Source organism: Drosophila arizonae, chromosome 3 (genome assembly GCF_054131065.1).
Source record: "Drosophila arizonae isolate 15081-1271.41 chromosome 3, UAZ_ARI_1.0, whole genome shotgun sequence".
Taxonomy (NCBI): domain Eukaryota; kingdom Metazoa; phylum Arthropoda; class Insecta; order Diptera; family Drosophilidae; genus Drosophila; species Drosophila arizonae.
The window spans coordinates 2,424,526-2,451,700 of record NC_142923.1 but is presented as its reverse complement, the minus strand read 5'-3'; the positions used below and the strand labels follow the sequence as shown (position 1 = coordinate 2,451,700).

The 27,175-nt window shown below is 45.2% G+C and overlaps 2 protein-coding genes across 18 annotated transcripts in view; one reads left to right on the top strand and one right to left on the bottom strand.

Moving 5' to 3' along the window:
- Positions 1-23,957, top strand: part of kis (chromodomain helicase DNA binding protein kismet) — a 46,820-nt gene extending 22,863 nt beyond the window's left edge. For 3 of the 17 annotated variants that reach the window (XM_089465183.1, XM_089465179.1, XM_089465181.1), the window contains exons 7-18: positions 578-893; positions 1,075-1,164; positions 2,149-2,187; positions 2,959-3,165; positions 3,920-4,931; positions 6,076-6,591; positions 14,791-17,200; positions 17,270-17,516; positions 17,607-17,811; positions 17,877-18,111; positions 18,223-18,934; positions 19,011-23,957. In XM_089465183.1, the coding sequence (XP_089321309.1) occupies positions 578-893; positions 1,075-1,164; positions 2,149-2,187; positions 2,959-3,165; positions 3,920-4,931; positions 6,076-6,591; positions 14,791-17,200; positions 17,270-17,516; positions 17,607-17,811; positions 17,877-18,111; positions 18,223-18,934; positions 19,011-21,792 (8,771 nt within the window). In that variant the 3' untranslated portion in view covers positions 21,793-23,957. Of the gene's footprint in view, positions 1-577; positions 894-1,074; positions 1,165-2,148; positions 2,188-2,958; positions 3,166-3,919; positions 4,932-6,075; positions 6,592-10,868; positions 11,804-14,790; positions 17,201-17,269; positions 17,517-17,606; positions 17,812-17,876; positions 18,112-18,222; positions 18,935-19,010 lie in introns of those variants that run through there. The other 14 variants (XM_089465185.1, XM_089465184.1, XM_089465192.1 and 11 more) reach the window with 13 other exon arrangements.
- A 294-nt stretch (positions 23,958-24,251) lies between these two features.
- On the bottom strand, positions 24,252-27,125 carry Tbc1d15-17 (TBC1 domain family member 15/17). Its single transcript, XM_018001482.2, has 3 exons — positions 26,880-27,125; positions 25,890-26,784; positions 24,252-25,829 (listed from the first exon to the last, which is right to left on the bottom strand). The coding sequence occupies exons 1-3, from the start codon at positions 26,991-26,993 to the stop codon at positions 24,715-24,717; spliced, it is 2,124 nt and encodes a 707-aa protein (XP_017856971.1). The 5' UTR covers positions 26,994-27,125; the 3' UTR covers positions 24,252-24,714.
- Positions 27,126-27,175: the final 50 nt, after the last annotated feature.

Here is a 27,175-nt window from a genome sequence, read left to right as displayed (position 1 = left end):
TTATATTTTATATTTATTTATTTTCTTTATTTATATGTAAAACATCTTCATGTTCTGAAAACCTTATTTACTTGCAAAGTGATAAACGATTTTATATAGTAAAGAAAAAGAGTCAAAACTTTTTAAAATATTTAACTGAAGATTTCTGAAGCCAAAATTAAATATAAATTTGATTTAAAATAGAATAGTCAAAAAAAAAAATAAATAAATAAATAAATAAATAAAAAAGTTAAAAAAAAAAAATGAAAAATGTAAAATATCTAAAATTCTATACGAAACTCCAATATTACTTTGCAAGTTGAATTTGCCTTTGGCGAGTCGAAGCTCCATTCCAAATTTTATCTATTTTGTATTTCACATGTATGATTTATTTTAATTCACATTTATAATATCATATATCATCTATCATATTGTATCATAATCGCCTTTGTACATAATTAGAAATGAAGTATTTGAAAGTAGTTCAACTCATGCATCACTCACATATCACACAAGAAGTTGAGCTCCTGTTGGACGGGATAGCTCAACCGATGGGAAGAATTTGCGACTAAATTTGTCTATATTTTTTCATCGACAGGACGCAATGGTGGCAAATCCAATAAAGAGATGGCCTGTGGCAGCTCCACTCCTGCGCCAGGTACTGCTTCGGGCAGCAATAGTGGCAACACGACGCCCGCCCACAAGTCAAGCTCGTTGGAATCGGACAAGGATCAGGTGGGCGGCGTCAGTGCCAGTGCTGTGGCAGCGGCTGCGGCTGTTGTTGTGCCAACGCCAGCGCCCGCACCGCCCACCAGCATCCACGATCCGAATCACTGGAGTAAGAAGGAGAAATACGATGCGGACGCGTATCTGGAGGGCGCCTATAAGAAGCACCTGGGCAGACACGCCAATAAGTGAGTCGTGTGGAATCGAATTTGTTTAAACTAATCAACCAACTCGTGGGCCAAACTAACATTTGCTAACAACAACAAAAACTCTCTCTCTCTCTCCCTCTCCCACTCTCTTTACGTTTTTTGTTTCGTTTCGTTTGAATTATGTTTAATTTGTGTTAATTTCGTTATCGCGTTTTTACAGGGTATTGCTGCGCGTGCGCATGCTCTATTATATACAGCACGAGGTCATTGGCGAATTCGTGCAGCAGATTAAGGATAACACGCCCATCAGGTAGGCAATCAAATGATAGATCTATAAACATAGTAGTAGATCATTGAACACACATCACATCATGATTGTTGTCGTTGATTGATTGACTGATTGTTGTTGTTGCGCTCTAATCAAGCGTGCCAAGGCATTCGTTCGTTTTTCTTTTATATAAATATCTTCTGACAATTATATATCTCTCTCTATATATATACATCTATATTCATTCATATATTTTTATTTATTTTTATTTGATTATTTAACTTATTAATTGTATTTTAAATATTGAAAAAAAAAATGCCAATTTGTTTTTAATGTTAATTAGCCTTAAACTCTTAAACTAAACATTCGATTCTGTTACTTAAGCTCGCGATTAATATTTCTGCTCTATGGAAAATTTAATGGGATGGAGTTGTGCTCTTTAGTTTCAAATTGAAATTGAACTGAAAATTCATTGAAATTGAACTGATTGAATTGAAATTGAACTAAAGATCGCAACTCTATCTAAATTTGGGTATTTGATCGCTTTTGTGTGAGTGCGCTCGCTCTCTAACTGCTCTTTCTCTCTCTCGCTCGCTCTCACACACACACACACACTCCTTTACTCGTTACTAAACTCTCCTCTCTCTCTCTCTCGCTCGTTACTAAAAACTCTCGCTCCATGTTTAGAAGTTCGTTCATTTCCCAAATATTTGTTCTATGCAACTATTTATTAAAATACATTTTGTATAAATCCAACCTTTAATCAAAAAAATAATAAAAAAAAATGGTATTCGCATCGTAAGCTCCAAAAACTTTTCTCTATCTCTCTCTCTCTCTCTCGCTGTGTTTTGTTTGTTGCACTTGAACAATTTCTTTTGACGAATTTTCTAATTTGCTAATTTGAATACGAATATCTATATATATATATGTGTGTGTGTATTATGTATGTATATACTCTATATATACTGACTACTTTTGGAACTACAACAACAACAACTTCTACCACTACAACAACAACTGCTGCAGTTCGAAAGCAAAGCAACTACTAGCACCCAATCTGGAAAGGTAATATCTATGCACACACACACATACACACACACAAAGACACAAACACACACATCTCGCTCTCTCTCGCCCGTTCGCTCGCCCGATCGTCCTCTCTCGCTACGCAAAAAATACTGAGGAAAAACTCATTTTATGCGTCATATCGTATCGATCAACGAATTGTTCCAATAAACATGACATCAAGCAAAGAAAAAATTTCCATGCGAGGGTGGCTTGAAAAATTTACGAACGTCCAGAAATTTTTATGAAAATCTTTGAAAAAATTGATTTCATTAAAAAATATATGTATTTAGCTTTGAAATATTTCAGCTCACTCTCGTCTATCATTTTTCAGTCCTCCAAAAGCTAACTCGAAATTTACTTAAGTTGCATTTTGTAGTTCTTGTACTCGAAAATCCCTCCAATGTAATTTGTTTTCAACTGTTTTTAATCCGTAGCACAAATTGGCAAATTAACAAAAAAACTTATAATCACAATTTTATTTCCAATTTTTTTTTTTATTATTTCTGAAATTTTTGAAATTATTTTAATTTGGTATAACTTTTGTTTCCAAATTTTATTTAATCATAACATAAAAAAATTGACATATTAAAAATAAAACGACATTTTTATTTAAAATTTATACTAAACAACTCATTTCTATTTCCCCTCATCTTCAAATATATGTATATCTATATATATATATATATATATATATATTATATATATATAAATATATGTATATAAATATATACATATCGTATGTGTGTGCATATCTATCGAATCATGCAGCGAGCTACCTATTCGGCCGCCACCAACGCCCGATCAAGTGCCATCGTCATGGTGGAATCCCATTTGTTGTGATAAGAGTCTATTGGTTGGAACGTATAAGCACGGCTGTGAAATGTATCGCCAAATGAGAGCCGATCCAAATCTTTGCTTTGTTACCCATGTGGGCGCCGGTGCCGGTGACGATTTGGCCGTCGCGAGTTTGCCAATGTAAGTACAAACATCTCAATATCTGCCATACCATATTTATCAATATTAACAAAACACACACACACACTATATCCCCTCCCTCCATATTGAGCTACGCATAAATAGGTGACCATTTCTCGTAATATCACATAAGCCACAAGTACTAATATTAATCACAAAAGCCTTCAGACCAGACTCTAGCCCTATGTGTGGAAGCAACTGGTAGAGACTATAGATATATACATATATAATATATAGTGGATTATAAGAAGTATAGAGAACTTAGACTATGTTCTCTATGTAACTAAGAGTTATTATGCCTAAACTAGCTCATGAAAACACATTTAGCTTAAGAGTCAAATAGGATGTGCTGTATGAAGTAAGTCAGTGTGACCGTATTTAGAAATTTGTGTTGCTTAAATGAGTGTCAATATAGATTTTCTAGCAAAAATTAGAGGGTTTTTAATTTTAACCTACATAAACTAAAAGATGTGACCATATAAATAAAAATTAAAAATATTTAGAAAGCCTAGACAATGTGTGAATTGCTCACATGGATGTTCTTTGAAACTATAGGAAAAGAAACAACAGAGCGTAAATATCGCTTTTAATTCTAGAGTACCTTGTGATTGGCCTGCCGTAATACGGTCACACTGGGCACACAAATACTTTTATAGATAAGAGTGTCTATAAATGTAAATTGTGTGTGTGCGTGCATATCGATAAATAGTTGTCGATAACTAAGTCGATTATTAATTTATTGTTCACTTCACAGAAATGAGGACGATGCAAATTCGAAGCACGATGACGGCGATGAGGTGGACGATGATGGCACCACCACAACCAAAGACTCGGATTCCACGAAGCTAACTGCTGGCGACAACAAGGACTCACTAGATCCAGAGCGTCCCAGTTCGTCGGGTAAGAGCGATAAGTGCGATAACAGCGATAACAATGGATCGATTGTACAAAAAGCGGCCAACGCCGAACTTGGCTCGGTTGTGGGCAATGGCAGCGCCGTCGAGGCGGAACCAGCGGCACCAAACGAATTGGCACCAAAAGAAAATGAAAAAGAAAAAGAAATTGATAAAGAAAAAGAAAAAGAAACTCAAAATCCGAATCAAAACGATAAAGCAAACGAAAAAGAAAACGAAATTGATAAAGAAATTGAGAAAAGTAATGAAAAAGCAGAAGGCAAAGCAGAGGCTGTGGCAGTCGCTGACGCTGAGGCAGTTGCTGATGCCGATTCAACAAGCTCGGCAGCAGCTGCTGTTGACGTCGACGCTGAGACAGCCGCTGCGGCCAGCGCATTGGACACTGATCAGGATGGGGCTAAGAGCGAAGCCCTGGCCAATGGAGCCGCTGCAGCGACAGCATCAGCCGCTGGCGAAGCCGTTGATGCCGCTGACATTGCAACAGCCGAGTCTGGTTCTCAATCATGCACTAACGCCAACACAACCACCACCACCACTACCACAACCACAAATATCACCACCACCACCACCACCACTATAACCACCATTACCAATCCATCAACAACGACTACGACTGCGTCTGCCTCTGAGCCAGCGGGTCAAAACTGCGAAAATGCTAACTCCAACTCAAATTTAGGCTTGGACGAGGAGGAAAGTGTCGCTGGCAGCTATCCACCATCGACCCTGGCTGCCGCCGAGGATGCCACCATGTGGCCATCGATGCAGGATCTGAATACGCGCTTGCGCCGCGTCATCACCGCCTACCAGCGCAACTACAAAAAGGAGGAGCTCAAGCAACAGCAAAAGGCCAAGGTAAGTCCTTCTTTTGAAATGCCCCCATTACAATCATTCCATCAGTGTCTCATTACGTTCCCACTCCTGTTAAGCAAACATATCGAGTGTAACTATCGATGTTGTTATATACAAGTTCCCAGCACTTCCAAGTCTCAAACTATTCACACAAAAAATAATCCGAAATATTCCTAGCAAGAATTATGGAAACATTTTGAATATTCAATTACTTTGCGGATTTATCAAATTATGATTGAATTTTTGATTATGAGAAACATTTATCGATCATAAATGATCGATATGTGGAGTGACTAAACGGATTCTAATATATTTAAATATCTTCGTTATGTGTAAAATTTAATAGTCTATAAAATAATCGATAAGCGATGTGTCGGTAGCGGTAGATACTACTGGGCTATCGATGTTTTTATTCACTATCCATTCGATAAAAAGTAAAAAGAAAATGATTATTGTCAGAGTTATCGATAAATTATTTCAATAAATGTGTCTATTAATAATTTGTACATATGTATGTTTCCATCAGTCTTGCCATGTCTCGTTGTATTACCTATGCAATTTGTGTTTATCGTTTTGTATTTTGCAAATAACACTAAAATTCAATCAAAATCCGTAGATTGAAAAGAAGATATTGAAGTATGTAGTAGTTTTGTTGCTTAGCTGTTGGCCGTAGACGTTGCTTTAAATTGTAGTTAAAGTAGATTTGAGAACCGATAACTAAAACCGCGGACGGACTGTAAAAGGACCACAAACACCTATCTGGCGACAACGACCAACAGCTGATTAACAAAACTATCTGCTAAAGAAAAGCCAGAGGCGACCACCCCGCAGATGTGAGCCGTCTCTGTTGCTCAATCTACTCCATTAGAGTTGTGTTGTACTTACTGTTCATAAAACGGAGCCAGTGAATCTTCCTTCGTTCGTGAACAAAGTGCTGAACTGAAGTGAACTAGTGTATAAAATGATCGAGTCGCTAGTGAACGAATTGAACGATGCCCTAATCTATTCCCTGTTTACACTCATTCGCTCTCTCACAAACACACACATGCTCTCTTTCTCTCTCTCTCTCTATCTATCTATCTTTCTCTCATGAAACGTTCGCTTGTTACTGTTGTTTACAACTACACCTCCTCCTCTGCCTCAACAGCTACAGGCTTTGGTCTCATCAACGCCACCGCTATCGGTGCCAACCACCCCCACCCTGCAGTCGATGCAAATGCAGATGCAGGGCGGCACTGGCGTTGGCGGCAATGCGGTCGCCAACGTTGGCGTCGGCGTCGGCGGCGGGTCCGTTAGCCAGCTGCAGCAGCAGCTCGACTCGAGCAATCGCAGCCTGCAGGCGTTGATGCAGTCACAAGGTGCCAGCACCTCGGCTGCTGCAGCGGCTGCCGCTGCCGCCGCCGCCGGTGGCCCTGGCTCATCGCACGGATTGGTGGGTCAGCATCAACAACAGCAGCAGCAGCAGCAACAACAGCAACAGCAGCAGCAACAGCAACAACAACAGCAGCAGCAGCAACAGCAGGTGGGCGGAACTCAGGTGCCGGCCATGCCCACCGCCGCAGATATCAGCCTTATGCTGAGCATCCTCAACACCACCGATGTCAGCCAATTGGCCAATTTGGATATCAGCAAACTGGCCATGTATTTGGTTAGTATGAACAATGTACGTGAAACAACCTGATGAGTACCATTCTCTCTCACTCTTACTTAATATTACAATATTACACAATGAAAAACTCAAATACTCGAAAACAAAACAAAAATGAACCCCATATACCCGGCAGAACTTACCACCACTTACTCACCCACAAATTTAACCCGCAAATCGTCAACATCATGCAGAACTTAACACACCCTTACTCTCTCTCTCTCTCTCTCACTCACTATTTCTCACGCTCACTCTCGCTCTCTGTTAAATCGGCCCACATGGGGCGTTAAATAGACCATGACCCATCCACCCAATCACCACTCGAAAATACTCAGTGCCCCATCTCCTCCTCAACCACCCACCACATACACTGACAATAACTTACCACACAAAAACACATACAAACCTACAAACATACAAACATAAAATTACTAACATTCATGTTAACCATGTTGATCTAACTAACCCTTTGATACAGTTGTATTTGAGTGCATACTAATTAGCATGATCAATAATTATAGATATACATAGAACATTTTTCTGTACATAATTGAAATACTTGATATACATATTTACAAATTTTTATTAGTTTTTAAGACATTTTTCTAATTGATATCAATTTATATTGCGATTCCAAAAATCGACATTTTTCAGCATTTTTAAATATGTATTTTAAAACCGCAATTCCCTATTTAAAAATTAAGATATATTATCTGAACCGTAATGACAGCAACGCTGGCCATCGACTAGTCAAAAGTCCATCTCTAATCAGAAACCGGTTTAGAGCTATTCACTACTTTGCATTCCATAAGTTTTGCGCTATTTAAGTCAGCCATTTTTATTTATTGCTAAATTACCGTTGTCTTCTCACGTTTCGATTGCTATCTGTACATATCGATAAACCCCTTTTGCTCGCGTGCATTCAAAAGGCGAATTTCAATGTGGAGTGAGAATAAATGAAGTGTGTGAAAAGTCAAAAGAGGAAATCTGGCAAGCAGCAGCAGCAGCAGCAGCGACAGCGAAAGAGGCATAATAAAATAAAATAAGTTACACCCACCGTGCGAGGTGGTGGCCGTCGCTGATTTCTGTCAACTACATGCGACTGTATAACTGTCTCGTACAACTGTATGAGTGTGTGTGTTTGTATGTGTGTACTTCCGAATGTTCAAACAAAAGCAACGGCGACAACGGTGACAAAACGAGACGCAAGACATGCCGAGTGAGCAGAGCAGCAGCAGCAGCAGCAACGGCGGAGGCGGCGAAAATACAAATACAAATACAAATGCAAAATACACTTATGCTTAATTTATGCAAAATAAAGAAAGAAGAAGAAAAATATACACCGAGAGCGGGCGAAGCCAGGCCCGAAATGTGGTGCACACGAGATGCTCAGGCGCGAATGAGCAGCCAAACGAGCAAACGAGGAAAATGTCAAACCAACCAGCCGCCCCAAAATGTGGAGGCAAACAGTAAAACCACAGACATGTTGGCCAACACGGCTCTTGGGTCAAATTATGAGATGCGACTTGGAGATGGGAGTCAATTGTACAACCTGACGCGCATTTTACTGTAGCAACAACAACAACGACGACAGAGCAGCGCGACGACGACGACGCCATTATCAAAAGGCGAAGCGAACGCCAGCGCCATCAATCAAAGCTGAAGCAACAGCAACAACATCAGCAATACCGAAGGCAGCGTCGACGCAAGCAGAGCCTAGCAGTAGTGAGAAGAGCAAGCATAACCGTCTCACAGGCAAAGCCAAAGCCACATTGTTGTTGTTGTTGTATTGACGAAGTTCTTCTTTGGTGACGATGATTGTTGCTGCGGTGGAAGCGGCAGCGGCAACGGCAACGGCAGCGGACGTCGCTGGTCTCCGACTGTTGGGTATTGGTATTGGTATCGGTATCGGTATCGGGTGGTTGCTGCTGCTGCTACGTTGGCTGTACTTGTGCGCCGTTGTTTGTATTAGTTTTTCATGACGAGGCTTGTGTGTGTGTGTGTGTGTGTGTAATTTTACATTTTCTGGATTTATCCAATGTTTAATTTTTTGCCTACATTGCCTGCCCACCCAAATACTGTTGTCGTCGCTATGTTGCTCTCAGGCAGGCCTGGCCGCGTATCCGTGTCGTCGCTCTCACGGGGCGAATTATTGAGCGAGACGAGATGGCGAATATGTGACTTGGTATGGTGACCTGTTCCGCTCCTGCTTTTGCTTACAGGCCCGCGGCGCGTCAATAAAGCCAAAGCCTAATTGTGCTCATTTGAGCTCATAGTTGTTGTTGTCTGCTCCTTTTGCTCCACTGTTCGTTCGTTGTTCTGTTTTTGCCACTTGCAGCAGCAGCAGCTTAAGAGATTTTTGTTGTTTCCCTCTAGAACACAAGCACACAAAGCTTGCATATACATATGTGTAGGAATGGGAACGAGATGTACATATGTATATATGTAGAAGCTGATGTGTGGGTAAGGGCATGTGTGTGTATGGATGTTTGCCATTCTTTTTATGCTATCTTTCTAGTGTACGATTTGCTTGGATGCTCACCTTGCTGACCGCTATTCGATTTATTATTTTATTAGCATTTGTTGCACAGTGGTGCAATTGTTTTTATAAACATACATTTTGATAAATATGTTTGGAGCTAGTTTGACCACTATACGCGTGCGTCTCACGTGTAGCTGTTGCAGCTGCGCATTCGCTTCACACCTGTCGGCCATAAATTATTAAGAAAAATGCTTTTTTTTTTTTGTCTTTCTCATTTTAAGAAAACCTGACCAGTGTGCAATGGTCAGTTCATCAATAAAAGTTGCACACATACGCATACATACATATGTTGGGATACGTGTACGAATGAGTCGCTGTTGTTATCTACCTGCTTTTTGATTTAGTTTTGCGTTACGCTTTAGTCAAATTTACGACCACACATGCATACAAAACGTCACACGCTTATATAGACACGCAGGCACACCTATACATCTGTAGTCGTTAACTCTCACGTGCAGTTGTGCATTTACTTCTCTCACTCTCCCTCTCTTGTTCTCTTACCGGCCGATCATGTTTTTAGATGTATGTGTGTGTGTGTGTGTTCAGTCATATGCATTTTCTGAAGATGTGTCGCTGTCGCCGTCGATTGGCAGCTCGCTTTGTGCTGCTGCTACGGCTTCGGCTGCTGTTAGTGCCGATGGTACTGGTATTGGTGCTGGTGGTGGGATTGTTGGATGTGTATCTGTATCTTACAGATTGATTAATAATCTCGTTTTTATACACGACAGAGCGCTCTTTCGCTCGCTGCTTTGGCAATGGCTGGCTACGTGCTTATCGCACTTTAGTGCAGTTTCTATCTTTCGCAATATATTTGTACAGTACATGTAGATTCATTTAAATATACATGTACATATATATGTATATGTATTCATATATGTAGATTGGTTGTTCATGCCCAAAGGTCGTATTAATTAAACTATAACAAGGGTCAAAAATTGTCTATAGACATTCTAGAAGTATTTTCTGTCACGTGTATTGATGTGTGTGTGCGCTCATTTTGTACCTGAAATTTTAATCCATTATTTTATTTTATCCCTTTTACGCTGTGTGTCCTTTGCTCAGTCGTTGGCGCTACCTCTGCTGACTCCTCTGCTTCTACCTTCTGCTTTGTCGTCAACAGTTTTTGTGGTACATTTGTTTCATTGCTTGGCTTTTTTGCCCCCCATCCCCCTCACTCCATATCTAGATATACACATGTGTGCGCTAGTGTGTGAATGTGAATATGTGTGTGACAGGCTCTGGCTTTGCCATTGCCTTTTGCTTACATTACACACAGTTGACACAATGTGCGCTGCCTTCTCATTCTTCTTCAACTCGTCCATCTAGTGCACACAGACACAGAATAAATACATACGCGCTCTCGCTAGCGGCGCTCTCGCGTCCAATGCGCTCTCTTTCTCTCTCTCTCTCTCACGCTGTCTGTCTCTCTTGGCACTGCAAGTGACGTTTTGCCTGTGCCTTGTGCCTGTTCCTTCGCCTTCGCCGCGCTCATTCACCTCAGTGGATGGACGACAGGCTGTGACTGCCTTTCTGCCTGCCCATCTCATTCATATTCACATTCACCCAAAACGGCGTTTGGCTTAATCTCACGATTGTTTGGTTTCGTTTGGTTTTTCTGCTCTGGCTCTGGCTCTGGCACTGGTTCAGCTCTGCTCTGCTCAGCTCAGCTCAGTTTTGTTGCTCTGCTCTGCTCCCTCGCTCAATAGTAGTTGCTTGGCTGTTGCTGTTGTTGTTGGTTTGACTAGCGACCCTCTCCCCCGTTCTCTACGTCGACGTTGCCGTTGCCGTTGCCGTCGCTGTTGCTGGCTGATTCGCATTCGATTTTAGCTGCTAGTGCCGCAGCCGCTGCCGCTGTCGCTGCTTCCGTGCGCGTATGCGTCCCCGTTGTGGTCTCTGTGTATATATCTATGTGTGTGTGTGTGTATTTGCTTGTGTGTGAGGAGTGTTTCTTGTATTTAGTCCGCAATGCGCTCGCTCATTATTTGTTTGAGCGCCGCGGTGTAAAGTTGTAAAAAGTCCAAGTGCTTGAGCAGCAAACGCATCCATATCCAAAACAACGTCGTGTCGGGGCTCTTCGTATCTCTCCCTCTCTTCGTCTCTCCCGCTTAATGCATGTGCCTCTGTGTGATTTTGTGTGTGTGTGTGTATAGTCAGAGAATAGAAGAAATAATAATCAAACGAATGGAAAAATGTAATTGCTGAAGCAAAAGTAGACGACGAGACGAGTGCGAGCGCGAGTGAAGAGCTAAGAGTGAAGAGTGGCGAGTGCAGACGTCGCCGCAACAACAACACCAAGCAACGCGCAAATGGCAAATGTGTCGCCGCAATGAATGATAATTAGTGCTTAATTAAAATCAATAATGTCGAAATCGAAAACCATTTCAATATTTGTGATATAGCATATATGCATACTTATATATGTATATAAATACATATATGTATTGTAATTGTAATTGTAATGCAATTGCATATCGAAATTGAGTGCTCGTGAGTGTGTTCATCTGTATGTGTGTGTACATGTGTTTCTATATATATGTGCCTATTGTCTAATACAAAATGGAGGTTATTAAACCCATGGATTTTAGCAGCTTCTCCGCCTTCTGCGAGCATCTCAATAAATCAACAGCAGCAGTAACAACAGCGACAACAACAACAACAACGTTAAGCAATGGCATTTATTTGGAGGTAAAACTACAACAACAATGCGATGACAATTTACTGCATTAAATATGCAGAAAAAGAAATAAAAATTTAATTAAAATGAATGCAAATTGGCAAACGAAATAAATGTGAATGCAAAGAATGCGTGCAGAAAAAAAAGCGCAAAAGCAAGCGAAGAACAAGCAGAAGCGAAATAAAAGTAACAACCAACGGCAGCCGTGGCTGTGGCGGCTCCGGCTGTGGCAGTGGCAGAGTCAGAGACAGAGGTAGACACGCAGCAGCAGCACCAAGTAGTCAGTCGAGCCGCAAAGTTAAAACGAAATACAAAACAATAAATTTATGCCTATAGATTTCACATGTACAATCGTTGCCCACTTACACGGCCCGTGTAAGTTACTCTCTCAAAACTCTCTCACATACACGCACACAGGGACAAGCAAATAAACAAACACACGTTAACCAGTTGGGATGGCTCAGTGTATGTGTGTGCGAGTATTATATGAGTGTGTTTGTGTCTGTGCGCTCATTTAAATTCGTTTTTGCCGCCTCTGTCTCTTCTACCCCATTTCGCCGCAAGTCAAGCCGTTGCCGTTGTCGTTGCCATTGCCATTGCTTTGCTACTTACTAATAATCATAATCAATCGCTCGCACTTGTATCGTGGAAATGCACGAAGAGCAGAACAGGGGCGAATGCGAAGGCGTCGCGTTGCCTCGCGTCGCGCCGCGTGGCGTGGCTTGTCGTTTGCGCAAGCGAGATACAAGATGGTATAAGATACAAATAGGATAGAGTCGGATAGTAGTAGGGGGCGTCGTAGTAGCAGAAGAGGTCGTTCGTTGAATCTCCTTAGCTTCGGTTGCTTTGTCGTTTGTTTTTGTTTGTCTCCTTCCCCCGCTCTCTTTCATTTTTTGTATGAAATTTGTATAGCGAAAAGCCGTTAGCCTCCACACGTATATATATATATATATATATATATATATATGTATATATAATATATATAAACACACAAATACTTAGAGTGCTGCCAACCTGCGCCAATTGGCATCCTTGAGGCCAGACTTGCCAACATGACTGCGAGAGCAGCCCCCTTCCGTTTTTCATGAGTTTGACTGCAAGCGTCGTTTGCAGTTTTGTTGTTGTTTTGATTTGCATTCAGAAACACACACAGACACACACATTTAAATAAATATATGTGCATGTTTTGTATTGTGTGGGTGTGTGCGTGTGTGACTATGTTTTTATTTGCAACCACCTGGCAACGCTGTCTAAGCAGTTGCCGACTGACAGCCACATTTTAGGGGGGCCTCTTCAACATTATTATTATTATCATAACTAACTACACACACACACACAGTCGAACATGCTTCTGTGTGCGAGTGTGAAGAGAGCTTCTTTTCGCTGCTAGCCCGTGCAATTGGTCTCGCAGGATTCATTTGTTTTTGTCTCCGACTCTGCCTACGCTACGTCCTCTTGTCTCAACATTCGCCGTAGCCTTTGCCCTATGTCCTGTGCCCTCGGCCCGCGCTCTGTGTCGACCGCTCTAATAGGGGTGTAAAATGGATTTTTTTTTTTTTACTTTTATTATTATGATTTTATTGTATTTCCAGTTTCAGTTTCTGTTCGTTCGTATTTAGTCGACATAGTCGACGTCGTCGTCGTAGCTATTGTCTCTCATTTTGCCCCTTTGCTTTGGGCTTGCCATTCGCATTTTGTACTTTTCGCAAACATTTTTGTAATTTTTGAAAGGCTCGCCCCGGCTACCAACCCCCTACCCAAGCATACATATATACAGATATATGGTATATATAGTAGAGAGGCGGCACCCACCCCGTATGCACCCCATCATATTGTTTCTGTGGATGATGTTGATGAGGGGAGCTGTAGGTGGTGGAGGGTGAGGGTGAGGGTGAGCAGGAGGGGTTGTGCTTTTAATTCTTTTTCAAATTGTGTAAATATTCGTAATGAATTTGAACTGCATTTGCCGTGGAATACCCTAACCTAGCCAAGGCATTTAAATTTGGTAGTAAAAATCATTTCCTCCTCTGTGTATTATTGAATACAACTATGTCAAATAGTACTACTTGATATCACATATCAATAAAATCATTAAACTTAAAGAGTTTTTGTGTAGCAACAAATTTCGCAGTTATTTAATCAGACAAAGATATCTTTCATTTTGATATATTTTTTGCGCCTTTCTTAATATGAACTGGAAATCGGTAATCACATTGGATGACTATAACAGTTTCTCTCGCTCTTCCTCTCTGCCTGTCTCTCTCTGTATTCGCATGTCTTTTGGTCTTATCTTATCTTTGGCTTGACTGGGCCTGCCTGACTTTTGGTGTAGCCATGAATGGGTAACGCTTGTAAAAGTAGCTGAGATTATAATATTTTATGTGTGATGATGTCTTCCTCTTTAATCTATTAACGAGTCTCCGTGTTGAGTCAGCATTTGATTGAATACACATGCATACAATTAAGATTATAAACTTATAGAGAGAAAGAGACAGCTAACAAAAATGAACTAAATTAATTAATTAACACTAAATGACAAAGATTTATGGAGAATTTTTAGAAAGAATGATAATAGATAATATATAAAACAAAAATGTATATTTACATACTTTACTCGAGAAGTGATAAAATAATTAAACTATTAAATCGAAATTGTATGCAATTGAAGAGAATAAAGAGCATATATGAAGTATTAGAGGAAGAAGCTGATAAGTTCCAGAGATGTATTAGATTATTACGAATTTTTAATATTTATAAAATCAACTGATATTTAATTATAGTAATAATGATCCAAATGTGAATAACTAACAATGTTAAAAAAATAATAAGTACAGAGCCTAGAGCATCCATCTTATTTATATGTAATATATTATTGTGAATTTTTAAACAATATTCTCTTATTTAATCTATAATATATACATTTAATTTAAATGCATAACATTTTTATATATTATTACATATATGTTTACTAACTCGTACCCCTCTTTGTTTCTTACAGAAAATGGAGCGTCAGGGTAAGATGGAGCTGGCGGCCAAGGAGCGGGAGTCGCAGCGTCTACAGCTAATACCCAAGAAATGGAATCGTCGCGAGGAATACGAATTCCTGCGCGTGCTCACAGGCTATGGTGTGGATATGCAGCTGAACACGCCCATGGGCGGCAACAGCAACAGCAGCATCAGCATTACGAACAGCAGTGGCGGTAGCCAGACGCCCGACTGGACCAAGTTCAAGCAGATGGCACATCTGGAGCGGAAGAGCGATGAAACATTGAGTGATTACTACAAAGTCTTTGTGGCCATGTGCCGAAGACAGGCTGGACTGAAGCTCAGCGAGAATGAGCGTGGACTCGAGGGCATTGTCGAGGAGGTGGAGAAGGAGCACGCGAAGCTCATTCTAGATCGGCTTGAGCTGCTGTCCAAGCTGCGCGAAGTAGCGCGCCATCCCCAGCTGGAGGAGAGACTGAAACTGTGCATGATGAATGCGGATACGCCCGATTGGTGGGAGCCGGGTCGGCATGATAAGGAGCTGATTGCAGCCGTGTTGAAGCACGGTCTCTATCGCTCCGAGACCTTCATCTTCAATGATCCCAACTTCAGTTTCTGCGAGTCGGAAAAGCGCTTCATTAGGGAACTGGAGGCCCAGATACAGCGCACCATCAAACTGGAGGCTTTCAATGCGGAGAAGGCGGCCGCAGCTGAGAAAGCTGCAGCAGCCGAAAAAGCAGCAGCAGCCGCCGCAGCAGCTGCAGCGGCAGTTAAGCATGAGATCATCGATCTGGACGATGAGCTGTTGACCAAGGAGAGCGTCATCAAGAAGGAGTCACCTGTGAAAGCGGAAGTGAAGCCAGAACAGAGCGCAGACAAAGCTGAAGTCGAGGAGGCGAGCGAAGAGAAGGCAACAGCTGATAAAGTGGACGAGGAGAACGTCGAAGAGAAGCCGGCAGACAAGCAAACGCCGGAGGATGAAGCCAAGCCATGCAGGGAAACCGCTGAAGACGCTGAAGAGCTGCCCGCGGCCAAGGCAAGTGAAGCTGAGGCTGAGACTCCAGCTGAAGCCGAGGCGGAGGCCAAATCCAAGGAGCAAACCGAGGAGAAAATGGATGTGGATGCCGAGCCAATTGCAGAGAATGGCAATGAAAAGGAAGCTGAAACGGAAGCCGTTGCCACTGCCGAAGCAGAGGAACCAGCTGAGAGCCTCAAGGACGAAGCAGCAGAAAAAGACGAGGAGAAGAAGTCAAGTGACAAGCAAGAGGAAGACGACTCCAAGATGGAAACTGAATCCACAAAGTCGACTGCTGCCGAGGAAAAGGAATCCACTGAAACGTCAGCTACAGAAAAAGATGACGAGGCAGCTGCCAAAGCAGAAAGCGAAAAAGGCGACGAAGCTGTCGCCGAGGCCGTCAAAGAGCCTCCGGAGAAGGAGAAGGAGAAGCAGAAGGAGGACGAGAATGAGAAGGAAGCAACTGCAGCTGAAACAACTGAAACTGAAACTGAAACGAAGAAAGTTGAAGCCGAGGCAGAAGTCAGCAAGGCAGATGAGTCCAAGATTTCGAGCAGTGCAGACAAGCCCGCAGCGGAGCAGGAGATACTCGATCTGGTGGCTGGACCCAGTGATCCGGATGACGATGAAGTCATGAAGGAGAAGGAGAAGGCAGTCGAGGAGGAATGCAAGAAGCAAGCAGCTGAACTCAAGGCGCGCTTTCCCGATCTCGAGGTCATTCAGCCGGCGGCTGTGAAACAGCAAAAGCTGGAGAAACCGAAGCTGGAGATGTGCATGATCCGTTGGTTCAAGGACTTTGCTCTAGAGCGACGCATCGCCCACATTGTGGTGTGCGTGGAGACCAACAAGTGGCCAGTGGACAAGAACTACAGTGCCTTTGCCGGCCTGAAGGGCAACACGGATCTGAACATCGCCCTGCATGAGTCCATACCCCATCTGAATAGCAGCGAGCGCCGCTCCACGACGCCCGACGTGATAACCATTACCACAGACCAGGGTGTGACGAAGCATTTGCAGGCCTCGCAGATGCAACAGGTGGCCAGCAGTGCAGGCGTCGTCCCTGCCGCCAGCAACGTTCCCGCGTTGCCCAAGCCCCAGATAACAGCGCCAACAACGCTGCCTGGTCTGGATGCGAACAGCATCAATGCGGCTGTGGCAGCTGCTGTCGCAGCGGCAGCCAGTGGCGGCAATGCCACATCTCTGTCAGCTCTGCTGCCGGGCATGTCGCTGAGTGCGGCCACTGCGGGAGCAAGTGCAGCAGCAGCTGCAGCTGTCGGCGCAGCTGGTCTGAATGTGCCCAGTGCTGGAACCCTGGGCTCGAACGCGGGCAAGAAGCGCAAGCGTCACATTGCCATCGATGTGGAGACGGAGCGTGCCAAGCTGCATGCGCTGCTCAATAGCTCGTCAAGTAAGTGGATGATACTGGATAATCAATCATTGAATCACAACTCATGTATTCTGCATTCCTCATTTCCAGTGGCTCCCAAAGATTGGGAAAGCGAAATAGCCAACATGGAGGCTCTAACTGGAGCTGCAGCTCGTCGTGGTGGCAGCTCAAGCTCGGCTGCGGCCTCTGCGGCCGCATTGAGTGGCATGCAACCACCGCCAGCGCATCAGCATGCCTCGCTGTCGCGTCAGTCCTCCGGTCAGTTCAATAAGCCCGCTGTGCCGGCCATGAAGACGCCGCCGCCATCAATGGGCGCGCCAATGGATTTGTCCTCAAGGTGCGTAAGACCTGACTACCAGGAAATATTCCATTCCATCCAATTCAATCCACTTCACATATTAACTCGCCCATTATCAACTCTACACAGCAGCCTGCCCAAGATGAATATGACCGAAATGCTAAAGTCAGCCTCCAGCTCGGGCGCCATTGATCTGAGTGAGGTGCAGGACTTTTCGATGCCTTCCAAGAAGTCGAGTGTGCATGCAGCGCTCAGTTCCGCTTTCCCCTCGATGGGCGGCAGCAAAAGCAAGCTGGATGATACGCTCAACAAGCTAATGAAGAAAAACAATTGCGTAAGTTTGTAATTGATATGAAATGTGAAGAAACTGTAAATTATAATTATCTAAATCCTTTGCAGACCATTGAGGAGCCCGTCATTGGCAAGGAGAAGAAACGCAAGAAGCTGGATGAAATTGTCTTGGGTCTGTCGGCTGCCAAGGAGCAGAAGACCTTCCCCGATCCCTCGTTGCCCTCATCGAAGAAGCCACAGATACCGCCCAGTGTGTCGGTGACGCCGGCTAATCTCCAGGCGCCCAGCCAGCAGCAGTCCAATCAGAAACCATTTACCATCACTGTGACGACAGTGCCCGGAAGTGAGTTGGAGTCTCTGCGCTTTCATACTTTAAATAGCCCAAGCCGGAGGCGTCTCACCAAACCAACAGAAACTAACTTGTGCAACTCTCTCTTCTCTTTGTCCATTGTAGAGTCCAAGAGCGGCGGCCAGAGCAGCGGCAGCGGAAGCGGCGCTGGAACCGGCGCCAGCAGCTCCTCGGGCAGCGGCCTGAGCGCCCTGCAAAACATGGCCATGGGCGGTCTGTCCAGCAAGGACAGTCTGAATGCGCTGCTCGCCCAGACAATGGCAACCGATCCGCAATCGTTCCTCAAGCAACAGCAGAAGATGATGCAGTTCCTGCCGCCCTCGCAGCGCAAGGCCTACGAGAACATGCTCGCCGAAATGGAGCAGGCAATGAAGCTGAGCTGCAAGTACAACTCCTCACACGATGTCAAGGTCAACAAGTGGCTCTCGGATATGACCAGCCCGCTGGGCGATCAGCTGAGCATTGACTATGTTGGAGCGGGAGGCGGCGGAAGCGGAGCTGGCAGCAGCAACAGCCGTCGCGGAAATCGAGGTCAACAGAGCAGCTCGAGTGCGCAGCAGGCGGCCAATGCGGCGCAGTTGCAAAAGCAGCAGCAGCAGCAGCAACAACAGCAACAGCAGCAACAGCAACAACAGCAGCAGCAACAGCAGCAACAACAACAGCAGCAGCAACAACAGCAGCAGCAGCAACAGCAGCAACAATCGATGGCCGGCCCGCAAGGCCTGACCGGAGAGGAGCCCGTGCCGGTGATCAACAAGCAGACGGGCAAACGACTGGGCGGCAATAAGGCGCCACAACTGAAGCGTCTGATGCAGTGGTAAGTGGAAATCAACTGGGATGGAATACAAGGAGCATACTCTTAATAACATATTTCCATTCTTTGTGCTTAACAGGCTCACCGAGAATCCCAACTATGAGGTGGATCCCAAATGGCTGGAACAGATGCAGAATCCCATGTCTGCGCCCTCACCCAAACCCAGTGTCAACACCATGGACAACAGCAGCTACGGCGTCTCCAAATCGCACGGTGGACGGCCCTCGTCCAATTCGAGCAACGCCTCTTCCAGCAGCCACACCCAACAGCCGAGTGCTGCGCAGTCGCCGGCTGGCAATTCGAGCGGCTCGTCGAAGAAGTCGTCGAGGCAGAGCCAATCGGCAGCGGCCTTGGATCAGGCGGCGCTGCAGTTCGGTTCGCTGGCTGGCCTCAATCCCAGTTTGCTGGCCAATCTGCCCGGCTTGGGCGCCTTCGATCCGAAGAATCCGCTCGCCGCCTTCGATCCGAAGAATCCGCTGCTCTCGATGCCGTTTGGCGGCATGCCCGGCATGAGCAATTTGCCCGGGTTGGGCAATCTCAACAATATGAATCTGTTCGCCAGTCTGGCCGGCATGGGCGGCTTGGGTAATCTGGCCGGCATGGATGCCCAGTCATTGGCTGCGCTCATGGCTGCTGCTGGACCAACGCTTGGCGGCCTCACAGGCAGCACAAACGCGGGCACCGGCAAGAGCCAGTCGCAGTCCAGTGGTGGCGGCAACTCCTCCAGCACCTCCTCCTCGTCGGCGGCCAGCAAGAAGAAGCAACAGCAGCAGAACGAAGCCGCCCAACTGGCAGCCGTGGCTGCCGCCGCTGCAGTCAACAACAGCGGAGCCGGCAGCTCCTCGGGAGGCGGCAAGAACTCGAACGCCTCGGCATCGCAGTTGGCCGCCGGCTTTCCGTTCCTCTTCCCTAATCCCTCGCTGCTGTATCCGCCCATGGGCCTGGGCGGACTCAACCCCTACTCGCTGGGCAGCAGTGGCCTGGGCTCCGCATACGATCAACTGGCACAGCAATATAATCTGCTGAATGGCGTGGCCACCTCATCGGCCGCCGTCACCGGATCCACGCAGTCGGGCAAGTCGCATCAGTCGCAGTCGAGCAAGTCGAGCAATTCACGCAGCGCCTCCAACTCGGCGGCGAATTCGGCAGCGAATCTAATGAATGCCATGGCCAGCATGAGCGCCAACACGGTGACCACTCCATCCAGCTCGAGCTCCAGTCGCAGCCGCCAGAGCAGCAGCCAGCGCAACTCCGCTGCCTCGGCCACGCCCAGTGCTGCGGACATGGCACAGCTCTCCAGTCTACTGATGCCTGGTGCTGATCCCCATCTGCTCGAGTCGCTCAGTCGCATGAGCAGCATGGATCTGGCCCAAGCCACCCGTCTCATGAGCTCCTTGGGCATGCCGCCGCTGCCCACGCCCAGCAGCTCGAACAGCAACAGCACCAGCAGCTCCAGTGCCGCCAGCAAACGTGCCGCAGCAGCAGCCGCTGCCAATGAGGCATCCGCCAAGGAGCAACAGAAGTGGTTCGAGAGCATTGCGCGTGGTGCGTTGCCCACGGATCTGGCCGCGCTGCAGGCCTTCTCGCAGGGCAAGATGCCGAGCACCTCCTCCGTTAGTTCGAACAGCGGCGGCGGCTCCAGCTCGGCCAGCAAGAGCTCCAAGTCTGCAGCAGCTGCCGCCGCAGCAGCCGCAGCCGCAGCTGCCCAAATGCCTCAGATCCCAGGCATGTCCAGTGACTTCTCGCAGGCACTTCTCGCCGAGATGGCCGCCCAGGCAATGGCTGCCGCCGGCGGCTCGCTGCCACTGAGTGGACCCGGTTCGCTGGCCAGCTTAGCTGGCCTGACAGGCGGCTCGTCCTCCTCAGCTGGAGGTGGAGGTGGCGGCGGCGGAAGCAGCAGCAGCAGCTCGGCTGCCAAGCGACAGCGGGAACAGGATGCATTCAAACAGCAAATGGACTTCTACACAAAGTCGTTGGGCCTGGGCTCGGGCATCTCGCTGATACCCACCTCGTCGTCGGGCAGCAGTAGCAGCCTGAATGCTGCCGTCGCCTATGCAGCCGCTCTGGATGCAGAGCACCTGCAGCAGCAGCAGCAGCAGCAACAGCAGCAGCAACACAAATCGAAACGCGCACGCAGCGAGCTGCATCCCACGAAGGATGAGCTGGCAGCTGCTGCTCTAGCTGCTGGTCTGCCGCTGAATCTGGGAGCCAGCATCGAGAAGAGTTTGCGTGGTGGCTCCAGCAGCTCCTCGACGCCAGCGCCGCCCACGCCCACGCCCGAGCAGGACAAAGTGACCCTGACGCCGTTGAACGCGAGCGCCTCGAGTGCAGCCAATGCGGCGATTGCGGCCAATCTGCCATCCCAGACAACGATCACAATTGCGCCGCCCATCAGCAGCGGCGCCAGCACCAGCAGCGAGCGGTCGGAGCGCAGTGAGTCGCGCATCTCGTTGACCATAACGAATGCTGCGGATGCCGCCAAACTGCCGCCGCCCTACGAGGAGGCCGACGAGCTGATCATACAGCCCATACTGAAGAAGCCAGCGGCGCCGGGCAGCAGTCACGGCGGCAGCGTTGAGGATCTGGATGCCAGTGGAGCAGCCAACAATTCAGCGGCCAATTTGAGCGGTTCCAGCAGCAGTAGCTCCTCCGTAGCCGCCGCCGCGGCAGCAGCGGCTGCAGCCGAAGAGAATCGCCGCTCTTCCAATCGTCTAAAGCGTCCGCGTTCCGGCAACGAAACCGAACAGCAGCCCCCAGAGAAGCGACGCGAGCTGCGTTCCACGCGTCACACGCGTCAATCGGCGGATGCTGCCACTCTAAATCTATCGGCGGGCAGCGAGTCTGAAGACCGGAATGAATGAGTAAAGCGAAGCGCCTAGCAACACGACAGCGCCCCAAGAGAGGGCGTCCGCACCAGACAGGGCAACAGGAACAGTAAAAGCAACAAGAGCATCAACAACAACAAGAAGAATATAAGTAACAAACCTAGAGCTAAAAACGTTAAAAACAAAACCAACAATCAGAAGCAAAAGCAAAAGCCACAACAACAACAACAACAGCAACAGCAACAGCTCAAAAAGGCCACTAGACTGAGCCGAACGAGAAATGCGAATGGCGACAGCAGCGGTAACGGTAGCAGTAACGGTAACGGAAACGGAAACGGACGAGCAGCGGCTAAAGCTGAGACAAGAAGCGCACGCAAATTGAACTCAAGGCTAAATGTAACAAGCAGATGCACGCGAACTAGTTCCAAAGCGAGAACCAGAACAAGAGCGCGCATTAGTGCGAATAGAAGTAGTAGAACACTTAAGCTTAAAGTTGTGTAAAATATAAGTAAATCCCCAACACACACACACATATAAATAAATAAATAAATATATATATATATATATATAAATATGATATATATACAAGTATATATATATATATTTATATATATATATATATATGTATGATAGAGTAGAGCTAGCGAGCACAGGTGGAGTGTTTGGATGCAGCTGCTGCAACGGGACTGGAGTGCTGAGTGCTTCTGCCTGCCACAATTGCTGCTTGTGGCGGGACATTTGGGGCAATCACACGCCGGACAGACACCTGTTTATGCATCCTCCCCAACTTGGCTAAGATCACGAAGAAGTAGCCTGGCAATTGTTGTTATGCCCAGCCACGCCTAACACTCCCCATCGACCACGCCCTGCTGCAACAATGGCGTGGCCAGGGGACGATAGGCGTGGCTGGATGGCGCGACTTTTGCTGTGCGAGTATATTAAAAAAAAGCGCTTATAATTTAATTGTAACAACGTGGCGGTGGCTCAGGTGGGTGGTGCGTGTCCAGGAGAGGCTTGCTGCTGCCACATCGGCTGCCACGCCCCCAAGCCACGGCCCACACAACACAAGCAGATAAATACCGGTTTAAATTATTGCAAATTATTATTGATAAAAGGTTAAGCAAATGAAAAACAAAAACAAACAAGAAAATCGAAAAAAAAAACATGTTTAAACAACAAAACTAACTTAAAAGCAGATTGATTGATTAACAAGAGACACACACATACATACACACCTATTATGATGTATACACACGCATATATACATATTTATATATATATATATAGCTATAGTTTAATTGGGTTCAATGCTGTCGTCCTTCACAAGAGTTAAACTTAATCACAAAAACAAAAACAACAAAAAAGAAAAAAAAAAACAACCTGTACATATTTTAGTATCTTTAATGGATCTTTAATCGTATCAAGTCGGATTGTATCAGTGTCCCAATTCATGTATTTCTCAACCAATTTGTTTCCAATTTATATATATTTTGCAATGAATATGTGTGTGTGTATGTGACCTAAATCCAAAATATGTTTTTTTTTAACTTGATATCGTCCTATGCCTATGTTAAACTATTCTATGTACTCTGCATGTTCTATATATATATTTATGTATGTATATACACATGCATATTCACATTTATATATATGAATATTTATACACATATATATACATACATATATATATTGACATTGTCGTCAAATCGCTTTTAATTTTTATTAATTTTAATTTTATGTAATTAGTAAAACAATTTTATATTGTGTAAGTTTTTAATTTGTATTTTGTATGTTTTTAAAAATGAATTGAAACAAAGCAACAACAACAAATCAGCAAACAAAATTGATATATAAAAGAAAAAGGATGTTTAACAATTTGAAATACAATATTTATGCGTACATGTATTGCATTTTCATTATATGTATTTATATATATGTATTTATATATATAAATTAAATGGAAGTACATATTTTTGTTTGCACTTCGATCCATTAAACTAAACAAAACAAAAATATTTAATAAACGAAACAAAAATAAAAAACAAAAAAAAAGCAGTTGCACCAACAGACAAGAGCAAATAACAATTTAAATTAGAGATGCTAAGTATAAATCTTAATTAAAGTATGATAATTAAACAAACACAACTACAGCAACAACAAGATAAATATATGAAAAATAAATTTCCAAAATTACAAAAATATTTTGACTTTTTCATTGAGAACCAAAGTCTGTTTTTCAAATGTGATTTGAAGACATTTAACTTGAATTTTTTGAGCCAAGTTCGAAGTTATACAAACTCGAGTGTTAAAAGTATTAAATCATAATTTTGGAAAGTATTAGCTATTTTGGATTTTCAATTACAGTAGAATCAATTTCAAATCGAAATTGAATAACAATCGAGTAGAGTTCAAATATTTGTAAACTCCCCGTATCGCCACCAGAACAAATTGATTGCCGCCCCATTTAAGTGACCCTCGAAAGAATGAGACATCAGTTGGTTGTTTACTACGCAATTGATAGATTTATATATGCTTGTTTGTATATTCACAGTAATTGAGTTAAACTTAATTAGAGGCAACAGAAGCTGCTTTTAGCATTGCGTTAAATCAAAATTTCAATTTAGAAATTGACATACAGACATGGGTCTAATTCTAATTTCGCTGTTCAAATATCGTTTCAATTATGCCGATCGCTTAAGCCAATGGGGATGTGGGGATGAGGGGATAAGAACTTACAATAAATACAAAAAACGTACAAATATATGCATGTATAATATACAATATATAAATCGGTGCATTAGCAGTTAAAGCACTTTAACAGTGGCGTCCCCCTCCCCACCACATCAGCATCACCTCGACACGATAGTAAACTTTGAGTCTTAAAGGCTATATATATGAATATACATATATATCAAATTTGCGCATTTGGTAGCCCTCGGCTTAGTTTTGGCTTCGTTCCTACATATAATTTAAATATAAGGATCGCTCTAACGCCTCCTCGAGCAGCTCATCATTGCGACGCTTCTCCTCAGGCGTTAGCTCGCCCAGCTCATCGAAGCCATCGTCCGAGTAGGCAGGCTCCTCCTCCGGCCGCACCTCGCCATCCATTGGCGGCAGCAATGGTTCGCCAATGATGTGGCGTATATCGTTGGGCAACGCCTCAGATCCTTTTAGTTGCAAATAGATGGCCTCCGCTGTTTCCAGAGTGCGCTTCAAGTCGATGGTGCCGGTTAGTTCGTTGACATGCTTAAGGATTTCGGTGAATTCGTATTTCCTATCGATAATCACGTTCGTCTCCTGATCGAGTATGGCCACCGAGAAGAGCAAATGGAAGTTGGAACAAGGTAGACGTGTCCACAGGCACTCCCACAGTTTGAGTACGTCCTCGTTGTCCAGCTCCCGCTTGTACCAGACGAGCAGCCAGCGGAAACAGAAGTACATGTTGTCCGATTCGTGACTGCACATGTAGTTGAAGAGCGGCGCATTGGCCACCTCAAGCAATCGGCGCAGTTGCGCGAATTGTGTCTTCATGCCGGCCTGATCAATGTCAAAGTTGCTGAACACCATGTTCATGAAGCCGACGAAACACCAAAAGGCATCCACCTCATTCACTTGAATCTCGAGTATGGGCGCCAGCAGGTCAGACATACCCTGGACATAGCCCAAATCGAAGTTGTACATAACATAGGTCATTAGTATGCCCTGCAGTAGCAACAGATTTGGATTATCTTCGCCGGCAAAGAACGATTGGGTTCGGTCCGTGCGCTTTACGTCCTTCTCGATTTGGCACTTGCGATCGCGATAGCCGCTAAAGTTGGCCTCTTGAGCCGTGGACATCGAAAGCCATTGAGCCTTCATTTTGTAGTATTCCAACGATTTTAGTTTGCGCCGTTCAATGCGTTCCACTTCCGTGTCAGACCATTGATAATAGTTGAGTAAGTATTTCCAGACCTCGGCACGCAGGCTGGGCACAATGCCACCTCGGAAGATGATCTCCTTGATGCGTTGGCTATCCGAGATGCAGCCATCACGGGTTTGAAATTCCCGCCACTGAGCTTCATTGAGCGGTTGACCTAAAATGGAAAATCATTATCAATTCAATTGGATCTCGATATTAACTAGCGACTGCGTACCGCGATGCACGCTCTGGCGTGCTGGCAGGTTGTTAACTATTTTCTCATCCTGTGCATTTAGGTTCTCCAGTTCACTGTCCGCTGGCGATTTGTCGGCGCTCTCACCACGACTCTGGCTGTTCGAGGAGCAGGCACTATTCGTGCTGCCACTTAGCTTGATGAACTGATAGTTGTCCGAGGGCGAGGTCTGCCGATCGTTGTGCACCAATGCACCAGGACGCGATTTCGGGGATCGCTGAAACGATGGCTGCACATAGTCCGGTATGGTGCCCAGAAAGCCGGCCAGCTTATTTGGCAGCCAGCTCTCCCGGGGCAGCTGGCTAGCCTTGATTTCGCCAATGTCCAATTCGGCGAAGGTCTTTTTGAGCTTCTGATTTTCCGTGTTCAGTATGGCATACTCCTCGCTGCCACTGCGACTCGTCTCGGAGCTCTCGATGAAATGCTGCTGCCGCATGGATCGTACAAATAGATCTGCGTTTCCATGCTGAAAGAAGAACTCGCAGTGCACGCCGTGATCGGATTTACGCATAAATCGTATTGTCTGACCCCGATGCCGCACCTCAACGGCAGCCAAATCATCTAATAATGCGCGCATTATCCGGCCGCGCGCATTTCCCGCATTCCCATTGCTGCCAATCTCTGCAGGCTTTGTGTTGAAGGCGCTGCACTCGGATGTGGTGCGTGTGCGACCCGAGATTCTGTCAACCAGCGCCCAATCGCCCTGATCCTGGCTATCGTCGGCTATCATTATGCTATCGTTCGGCTGCCACTCCAGATACAGACGACGCCTTGGCTGGCTGTACTCCACCAAGGACAAGGAGCCGCTGGTGTTCAGCTCGGCAATGTGCTCGGCATTGGCTTTCTTCAGCAGCACACCATCGTGGGTGCACAGCACCTGCACACAATTGACAAATACGAGAGCAGTTATACGATTAAATGAGTCAGTGTTAATGAACAAAGACTTTCAGGGGGCTGAGACGTTTAACTTACGTTACCAATGCCCTGTGGTACATCCGATTCGGATGCTTTGATACCCTCTTGGGACTCGGTTAGCACGCCCAGCTGTATTTGCTGGCAGCGCTCATAGCGCACTGATTCGTTCATAGCGGCCAGCCGTTTCGATTTAGTTGTAAAAGGTCGCAATAAAAATTTTTCAGCGAATTATTACGTTCTAGATATAAACAATTGAATTTTAGTCGAAATATCGTGTGTACACACTGCATAATTGCGGAGCTGCCAACTTCATGAAAAGTTTTTAGCGATAGTCGCCAGATTAATGTAAACAA

Coding starts and splice junctions, on each gene's coding strand:
- Tbc1d15-17 (XM_018001482.2), bottom strand. CDS start 26,993: ATGAACGAATCAGTGCGCTATGAGCGCTGCCAGCAAATACAGCTGGGC. Junction 26,785..26,879: donor TACCACAGGGCATTGGTAAC/GTAAGTTAAACG, acceptor AATTGTGTGCAG/GTGCTGTGCACCCACGATGG. Junction 25,830..25,889: donor ACGCCAGAGCGTGCATCGCG/GTACGCAGTCGC, acceptor TTTCCATTTTAG/GTCAACCGCTCAATGAAGCT.